General features: G+C 41.4%; 2 protein-coding genes across 2 annotated transcripts; one reads left to right on the forward strand and one right to left on the reverse strand.

Annotated features, from left to right (window-relative positions):
* The first annotated feature begins 1 nt into the window (after nt 1).
* Nucleotides 2-5,336, forward strand: uprt (uracil phosphoribosyltransferase (FUR1) homolog (S. cerevisiae)). The gene is made up of 8 exons (XM_056600033.1): nt 2-233; nt 393-623; nt 780-822; nt 899-968; nt 2,301-2,363; nt 2,909-3,070; nt 3,643-3,741; nt 4,008-5,336. The coding sequence occupies exons 2-8, from the start codon at nt 394-396 to the stop codon at nt 4,112-4,114; spliced, it is 774 nt and encodes a 257-aa protein (XP_056456008.1). The 5' UTR covers nt 2-233; nt 393; the 3' UTR covers nt 4,115-5,336.
* On the reverse strand, nt 4,250-9,626 carry zdhhc15b (zinc finger DHHC-type palmitoyltransferase 15b). Its single transcript, XM_056600032.1, has 11 exons — nt 9,435-9,626; nt 9,078-9,104; nt 8,879-8,973; nt 8,623-8,743; nt 8,085-8,154; nt 7,785-7,817; nt 7,559-7,679; nt 7,318-7,450; nt 7,055-7,181; nt 6,766-6,881; nt 4,250-6,430 (listed from the first exon to the last, which is right to left on the reverse strand). Exons 1-11 carry the CDS (start codon nt 9,550-9,552, stop codon nt 6,393-6,395), a joined length of 999 nt encoding a protein of 332 aa, XP_056456007.1. The 5' UTR covers nt 9,553-9,626; the 3' UTR covers nt 4,250-6,392.
* Nucleotides 9,627-9,908: the final 282 nt, after the last annotated feature.

Genomic DNA, 9,908 nt, shown 5'->3' on the forward strand with positions numbered 1-9,908 from the left:
CTCCGTCACTTCCGCTTTCAAGTTATGTTTTTTTTCACTGCCCATGTCAGCGCTAGCACCGGAGCTACTGGATATATCGCTGTCATCAAGCCTTTACTGTTATGGTATCGAGCCATCTCGATTGAACCATATTTCGAGTTGTGAATGAGGAGGCTGTTATTAATTACAGGACGCAGTTGTACCGTCTGCACAGCCTGACAAGACGCCCAAGCAACCGAGTGGAATCAAGCTAAGTAAGGACACGTTGTGTGTGGCTGTCTCCATGAGGCAGCAGGTCAGTGGGTCTAACGGCAGTGAAATAAAATTAGCCTCAGACCCACACGTTGTTCCCAAATCTTGGGGAAAAGGGCTTTATCTTTCCCCTCTCCCTCCCCCCCACACATCGTTTTCAGGATGCCATGCCACAATCAGCAGATGAACAATGTCAACAGTGGCCAAGAGCACCCCATGAAGCAAGTGCGGTTTGCGAACAATAGTGACAGCAGTGTTCCTGACTTGGTGTCCAACTCTGGATCAGAGAATGTCAGTATACAGGCAGAGAGTCAGGAGTCCTTAGGACCCCAGCTTAAACTGCTTCCCTTGAACGACCAGATCCGCGAACTACAAACTATAATTAGAGACAAGTGAGTCCAATTCGTTTGTTCTGTGTAACATATTATTATCATATAATTATCATGTGTAAAGACCACTTTGTGGTGTTCATTGAAATCGCAGACTTTTCCATAATGAATCTCAAGATGATAACTCAAACATGACCAAGACTTTATGGACCATTTCAGATCAACCAGCAGAGGGGACTTTGTGTTTTGTGCTGATCGACTGGTAAGTGGTCGAGTTGTTGTTGTGTTGTTTCAGTTATTTTAAGCCACGCTTTAATTTAACATCTCTTCCCTGACAGATCAGACTAGTGGTTGAGGAGGGACTTAATCAGCTTCCCTACTCAGAGTGTACTGTCACTACTCCAACAGGTGAGTGTTTTTCCCGGCCTTGAGTGTTGCACGTCGAAGTATTGTTACGATCCTGTGCAACAGCAACCTTACAGAGTAACATGTTTGCAATATGGTCTATGTACTCAAGGCTAGTGTATTCCCTGCCACGTAACATGTGACCATCCATGACCAAAGCTATATACAGACTGTATTTATGCTCTCTAAATGTACAACTTACCTTCTAATGCCAGGCTTAGATTGAAAAACAAATCTCAATCAAAAGCCATTTCTGATATGAAAGAGTTATGCTGTATATTTTCCGCTGTCTCTCGACAGTAGGTTTTAAGAACTCAACATTGTTTAATAACCCAAAGATGATAGACAAACTCTGTAATATGTTCTTTATTTGCCATAGTCCATAACACTAGCTGGGCATTAAGGTGCTGATTTGTAAAGAGAGAGAGCAAAAAAAAGGGGAAGGTAGCAAGATTTTGAAACTAAACAACCCTTCCCTTCCCTCTTTCCTCCATCCCGCTTCATATTTGTGTCTATTGAGAAGTGTTGCATTTAGCACCATCTGTGATTGACTGGCAAGATGGAATCCCTGAATCAATCATGGAAGATATGCCCTGATTGGTCAGAATGAGTCACGCCCTGCTTATGCTTAAATTAAATAGTAAATAATAAATCATACATCAGTACCTTTTTAAGATTATTATCCACAGTAGAACAAACAATTCCAAGATGGAAATAATTGTGAGCATGTTGGTCAAATCAAGTAATGATGTTTCAAATGATGCAATGTTCAATCAATTAAATGATTGATTTCAAGTCTTTTGGATTTCAGGTTTTCAACATATGTTTTAATTTGTAGGGCATAACAGGGGAAACAAATCAGCAGATAAGGGTATAAACTTGACCAACACACTGATCCGTATTACTCATGGGACATTGCAAAAGTAAAGAAATTCTGGAGAAAAAGAAATTCAGAAAAAAAGTGGAATTACCCAAGCCTAATAAGACTGTATCAATTCAGCATTAGCAGACTGTAGGTGTCACGTATTGCATTGGTAATGAGTCAGTCTGACTCATCATTAATGTACCATTTCAACACAAACAGCTTGCTAATGGCCATACACTGTTGTAGGGGAATGAAGCTAGCTGTTGGATGAAGACATTTTGAGAGCAGGCCGGGAGGCACTCCCTTATATAATTCAGAGTGAGGTTGTTCCAAATGTTCTAAATAAGGTATTCAAAGTCATTTCTCCCCCCCCCCCCCCCCCCCACCCCTTTAAACTGTAAAGGGCCACTAACACAATTTCTTCCCCCGTCCCGAATATTCTCTATCTCTTCTTTATTTTCCTCCCCAAGGGTACAAGTATGATGGTGTCAAGTTTGAAAGAGGGAACTGCGGAGTCAGCATTATGAGAAGTGGTAAGTCAGGGGATAAGAGTCTTGAATATCTCATACCTGCTAAATTAGTCTCCTATTTAAATTCCATTGCTAGGTCAGCCATGTGAGTACTTTGCACACCCAAGACATTTTTTTAACAGCCCTATTCTAACCACTTTGGGATTTTGTTTGTGCGGTTGTACTGTATTGTACTGATAAGTCAATTTAATAGTGTCACCAACAAACTACCTGAGGAGAATATCTCAAGTGAAATCTCTGCATGTGTTTTTTTTCCCCTTTTTGTCCTCTCTTCGTTGTATGATATTGTAATATTATATTGAATCATCTATTTTGACGGTATGGGGAGGAAGAGAGTAAGATGAGATAACATAAGATGTACTTTTATTAATCCCAGCAGGGAAACATCTGGGATCCATCTAGACGTAATTTAGTCATCATGTCCCAGGACAGGATGATGGAAGTGCAGAGATTTACGCGATACAGTATCGTATCATCACGTACGAGAGCACAGGCCCCGACGTGTTCGTCTAGTTCACCCACAGCGTTTCGCTTTTTTCTCCTTGCAGGCGAGGCCATGGAGCAGGGCCTACGAGACTGCTGCCGGTCCATTCGCATCGGGAAGATCCTGATCCAAAGCGACGAGGAGACGCAGAAAGCCAAGGTGTACTATGCCAAGTTTCCCCCGGATATCTACAGGAGAAAGGTCCTGCTCATGTATCCCATCCTCAGTAAGTGGTGGGAGGTGCAGGCTGTGCACACAGCCTGTGGCCTTTAGCTTGTGTGGATGATGATTCAAAAGTGGTTGACTACCCACTTTGGCAGAACTTTAAATAACCCCATATAATGTCATGGAATTGTTGCACATTTGTTTCTTTGTTGGAAGGGGAAAAAAAAACCTGTGGTCAAATTGTTTCTAAAATGTGTTGACCATCTCTGCATGTTGTTCATTTCTCCATCATACATTGGCGTTCCCGCCGTTAATAATTACAGCTCTCATGGGGAAAATTAGACACTGCCTCTGAGATGGCCGGCGAGCTGCTGAATAGCGTAATGAATGTCTCCAGGAATAGATTCCTAATAAGCATGGCCTCTCCCTTTCACAACGAAGCAGCGTTTTCTCCACCACTCCCTAATTGAAGACTCGTGTGGATCTAAGAAGAATGTTTCATTTAACCTATCAGAGCAGGACCCGGGCTGCAAGACGATAACAATAACAGATCACAGGGGCAATCAGTGGGCCCTCCTGGCAGGGGGTTGTGTTGTTCCAGCCATCGCTCAAAGACTTCTCTCCCCCCCCCAGGCACGGGGAACACCGTGATAGAAGCAGTGAGGGTGTTGATAGAGCACGGCGTTCAGCCCAGACACATCATCCTCCTCAGCCTCTTCTCCACCCCTCATGGTATGACTGCTGATCCCCCACACTGGCTACCCCTGTTCACCGTTCAGGCTCTAGGCCCTACCACTATCTACGTGTATGATATGTTCACACCACTAGTGTACACATGACTGACTGAGTAATCTGATCAGGAAATATTGGTGAACTCAATGGTTTTATTTTTTATAGTTGAAAAGTTGGTTTCATTGTATTCAGTCTTTTTTCGAAAATGTCTAAACCGTTTCAAGAACTTACAAAACATACTCTAAAACTATGCTCTGTACCCCAAGGTGCTAAATCCATTATCCAGGAGTTCCCAGACATAACGATCCTGACAACTGAAGTGCATCCCGTGGCGCCTACACATTTTGGACAACGGTACTTCGGTACCGACTGACCGCTGAACTCAGGGACAACCAGAGGAATGCTTTGACATGGCAGCGGTTGGAGGGGTTGGTTTTATGCATCTTGTTTTTTGCTTTGTCTGCTTTAAACACTTTTTTCCCTTCCCACTGGGCCACCTCATTAAAAGATTGAATCTGTACATTCACAACCGCCAACTACTCACTGACCATTTCCAATTGGTTGCCCAGCAACACATGGCAACAGTGGGGTGTGCGGTGTCACAGCCAACTACAAGGTTGAGCAGACAGTTGCATTATGCAGATTTTCAGTGTTGTAGTTTGTTGACACCCAATCAGGTACACTACTAGGTGCCTGACTACGTTAAGTTTTCTTTACTTCAAGACTCGGCCTAAAGTTTGTTTGGCGGTGTGAATGTATGGTTATGCTTTCCTCCACGCTATGCCAAATATGCTTACTGGATCTCCAAAGGACTCTCCAAATATTGTGCTTTTTATTGTATTAATTTAGCTTTTCGTTTGCGTGTGAAATCTTGGTTATAAAGACAACACTGACTAGAGCACTTGAGTAGACTTGTAGACTGAATTTATTCAAACAGGTTACATCCAGATAAATCAAACAATTGATTGATATGTTGTCAACTGAACAGCAAGTCAAGCAGTATCAGTATTAGATGTTCCGGGGGTGTTATCAAAAGGGAGGGCCCCACGATCATTACTTGAGTAAAAAACTGCTAAAAGGGATAATATGAACTGCTAGCAATATTATACTGCTATCTGCAAACACCTTAATACTAGATTACAAGAAACTGGTGTGATGTTTACCTGTGAAAATTAAATCTAATATTTCATAATCAACATGGTTGCAGTATTTCATGAGTCAATAATTTCTTTATGGGGGGGAATAAGCACAATTCCTCTAACGATACCATATTATATCAATAAATAGATAACATAAAAACATCCATGTAATACCTCTACAGAGGTTCTCAAACACCACAGCTAAAAATAAAAACACGTGATAAGATCTCCTGATCTTCATGCAGTTTGATCACATGGTTTGGCTTGCCGAAAACAGAAACAAAGGGCACTCTGGAAGTAAATCACCATGTAGTAGATTTAGTGTACAGTGAGCCGGGAACAAATCATTGAGTTTGGAAACGATTCAAGCAATTCAACAAAAAAGACCTCTACCCACCAGTGGACATGGATCATCAACCGTCATCTTAAAAATTATAAACAAGACGAAAAAAACTAAACAAGCTGTAAGGTTGAAAGACGGTGACAAACTGAATGTTACCAGTGTGATCTTCATACATATTAGTATGTGTTTCAAAGCTGCAGAAAAGCAATGTTAATGAGTAGAGGTTCCCTTCCAGATATTTATGTACCGCCTTCACTTTATAAAAGCTATGCTGCCCGCTCCGGGGACTCACCCAAATATACAGTGTTTCATTGGACCTTTACTAGAATTTTCCTAGAATTTCAAGGTTTTGCTCAATGTGATCCACAGATGTGTCAGACTACTTTTGTCTCCCATCTGACTGATCCAACCTCTCAGAGCAATGTGATAGAGGTCTTATACAATAATCTAAAGAGTGCATCATTTGGGAATCGTTTATAAATTACATTATATGAGGCACAGATAAAGCTCAGCTCTAGTAAGGTATGATATGCCTTGGTTTTTCCTTTAAAAATAATTCCACTTGTAATTGTTGCGAGACCAACTGGATAACATTAAATCTCTTGAGTCTTCACACATCAATACTGCATGTTAAAATAAATAAATAGCCTGCACCAGCTAGGTGCAACATTATGCATGTAAACCAATATCCCAACATTGGTAAACAAAGACAAGCCTTATTAGAAAAGAACACAGTGCTGTACTTCCCCAGAACCTTTTCCAGTTAACAATCGATGAAGGTCCTAAAACAAGCGGACAACGGGTGAGAAGGGAAAGTTAATAATGCATGTGCCTAAAGAACACCAGGAGATTTCTTCCATCTGTCCTTCCAGTAGAATAAAGGTGTTACTGTAGTGGTTGCATCTATGCATGAAGAGTAATGCCGTGGTTGACCACATGGTCCCCTCTCTCCATGATTCAATTAGAATACCTGGGTAAACACTTCTTTATGATGAGGAACTGCGGGAGTCATCCACACTTTTGGCTCCTTTTGAGAAGGAAATGTCCAGCTGGTCTGTCGAAGGTCCACAGGATTGGGAATGCATTTGCCTTTATGAAACAAGACTGACTGGATGGTATCCTATGTCCTCTTCTGTATCTAGTGCTGTAACACTTGAGGGCAGACTTCTCTAGTGCTCCATTTCAATGGTAACCGAGGGGTCACCGTCTGGAAACAAACATAAAAATGTTAGAGATACGCCATCCTGAGAAACATTAATGGACCGGGGGTCCTATTGAACGCCAAACAAAGTTTACGCCTAAAAAAGGGACCTTCTGAGAATAAGGGTCCACCAGTGTTGTAAACCAGATTAAATCTTCTTTTTTGAGAGTGCTTTAAAGTACTCAAAGCTAGCCTGGGTTGGTTGTTTTTTTACATTTACTGCTGGTCAGCCGATGTATTGGATCGGACCACCAGATGGTAGTAGGGAACCAAAGATAGAACCAAACAGTTAAACATTTTGAGGAAGGATTCTAGAGGAGAAGAGACAAAAAAATGCTCACCAATGCTGCCCTCATCTGACCCCTCATCAGACTCCTCCCACATCTCATCATTAGCCAGTAATGGGTTATGGGATTCATTTAGACTCTTCAGAGGGAAGTAGTGGCCATTTCCTTGGCTGTTAAAAATACAAAAAACAACAACAACAGGTGTACGGTTTTGTGAAAAATCCCCATTTGTCCCCAGCCTCTTTGTTCTAGTTCAAAAACGGCAGGCGCAGATTCCTTCCAGAAGTAGAAACAACTCAATGTGAAGCCATCATGTAATACATCTTGTTGACAGAACAATTACCCTGTGAAAATGGGAAGAAGCCACAGTCTCCTGTTCTCTCCGAACACCTGCTCCAAGTTTCGATGCATGCCCACGTTGAAACCGTTCCTGTCTGGCCCACCAACAAACACCGGAGCCGAGAAAGCCTCTGGTAGAGCACAAGGGACACTAGTGTGAGGAATACTTCACCTTGTTTTCCTCCTCCATAACTATCAGAGCATGCGAGATGTGTTACGTGGGGGACATTTGAGGAAAGGGAAACTTAAATATGTAAAAAGACATACCCAGGGTGGATCTGTTCTTGGACACTAGCCAGCAGTGGTAACTGAAGAGGAACATTAGACTGACAAAGAACATGAGCGCTACAAACATGAGGAAGAGCACATGGAACTTTGCAGGCCCATTATTAAGATCCCCCTGTGGATAAGAGTGAGAAAAATGCATTAACATTCAGTTCAACCCTGCTGCATCATTGATTGGCAAGGCTTCTAATCCCTTCAAAAGTAGAAAATAGAAGACACTCACCCCCCAGAACTTCAGGAAATACTGAAAGACTGTAGCGGCTATGAACACACAGTACACCATGGAGTAGGAGAGGAAGAGTAGGAAGAACTTGTAGTTGGAAAAACCCACACAGTTGTTGACCCTTTAAGGAAAAAAGATGCTATCATAAAACCTTTTTTTTTATTTTTATCAAAAAGATTTAGAAAAATGTGATTAAAAGTTAAAGCAAATGATTGTTGCCACTCACCAAGGACAGTGGTGGTCCATTTTTAAAACGCATCTGAAAAAATAGAATGAAAATATTTGTATGCATCAGTCACTAAAGTGACTAAATATATATGTATTTATATATTAAAAAATCTCTATGATTATCCTCCAAGTGAGGACTTTCAACATCACTGCTTTCATTAAACCTTATTGGCCTTTTCTTTCCAGCACCGCGATAACTAACCTTCTAATTATAGCAACAGTCCCTAGCCAGTAAATATCAGCTTGCCCGAGGCAATATCTCGAGACAAATGAATTGGAGGGGGAAAAGCAGACTTACGTTTCACAAACAGAGCAGTGGTGGCAGCGGTCAGGCTTCAGCACCTGGCATCGGTCACAGAACCTGATAGCTAGAGACAAGAAGATGGCCAATTGAAAGAGGGGACATTTGAGCTGAGCTTACCCTTCACACACTTCCTGCAGCCCTATAACTTTGTAGAAGCCATCAGTACTAATGAAAGAACAACATTGGCTGATTACCCTCAAGAGGGGACAGCAAGCAACCAAACATGCACACACGCACACACACACAAACACTTAATTGCCTTGCTTCTGAGTTTTCAACATAGTGTGGCTGTGTTCATGCAGTGGTATGACCAGGTGTACAAGAAGTGGCTTGTAGTTGTAGATCTAAAGTTCCATACCATGACACCCAATAATAGATCTGCATTTCACATGGAGGTCCCCTGCCTTTTCATAGTAAACTACTACTCAGACAAATTAAAGACTCACATACTGCACAATACATTTATTGTACCATCGTTGAATCTTTATAATTATGTTGCATGACTTAACCTTAAAGAAAACCAGTAATTTACCTCCAGATTGTGCCCGACTGAAAATAGGTAATTTCTTTGCGATCTCAGCCAGTATTTGTTTCTGAGCATCTGGCCGCTCTTCCAATTCATATCTTTCTTTGTCAGAGTAAGACAGTTGGAACTGGGGGAACAACCATAAACACATGGTAAACCAACCTCAATTAGTCCCTTATGAATGACATACAATATGGCTTGCAAGTAAGGCTATCAACACTATTGGAGAATACAATTATCCGAGGGAGAACATCAGAGCTACCTTTTTGCATGGTGATGCAGGTGGAGTAAAGATTGACTTCCAGTATGTCCAGGAAAACATAACAAAACAAACATGGAACACCAGAAGGTAGGCCACTGCAAGCACAACACAACGCAATATAATTTAGGTTGAACATAACTGTTGTGCTTTTAAATAAAATGGCATTGTGGGGGACTATGTTCACCAATGCAGAACTCACCCTTTTCAAACGTGTTGGTGATTGTAACTGTAAAAGATAATAGATTCAGGCATACAATAAGTAATGCAACGAGAGAAAAACTTGAGACAGTGCACCACTGATGAGGGGGCTAACCTAGGTCGACTGCATCAACAATAGACCCTTTGTCTTGTATCAAAGGCGATATCAAATAATGACATATCATTCTAAAATATTTATTTATTTATTTTAAAGCCGATTAAGGGGAGTTATTTCCCAGAAAGAACACCGCATACAATACTTCCGCTTTGGGAGCTGCTAGCTTCTGCGGATCTTCGGCGTTATTTAGTCAACACAGGTATTCAGCATTAACACATACAATGAAAACGGCATACTTACACAAGCATAGTTCAAACACGTATGCGTAATACGACCACAGCACCACGGAGGTTATTATAAGTACTGGTATCCAGGAGAAAACCCTTTGACAGAATCTCAAACCTCTGGAGAGAGCCATATTCCGTCTAAACCTCTAGCGTCATCTGCACTCGACTACCATTCCTGGGAAATACAATCTATCGCATAAGGCTGTCTGGGAGCGATTAACAGGATTTCCAGGTAGAACTGCACAAATAAGAGATACAGATGGTGGGAAATACTGAACTTAAGTACAGTTATCAGGTATCTGTTCTTTACTTAGGTATTTATTTTTCTGGCAACTTTTAACTTTACTCCCTACATTTGAACACACATGACTTTGTGTTTATTTTATTGCATTTGAGGCGAATTGCCAATTACTTTTTTTATTTTTGCATCATTTTGCACCTTTCCAGCATCAAAACCGATTTGACTCTAAATGGAAGCGACTATAAC

The sequence above is a fragment of the Gadus chalcogrammus genome, chromosome 10, assembly GCF_026213295.1.
Source record: "Gadus chalcogrammus isolate NIFS_2021 chromosome 10, NIFS_Gcha_1.0, whole genome shotgun sequence".
In the NCBI taxonomy this organism is placed as follows: domain Eukaryota; kingdom Metazoa; phylum Chordata; class Actinopteri; order Gadiformes; family Gadidae; genus Gadus; species Gadus chalcogrammus.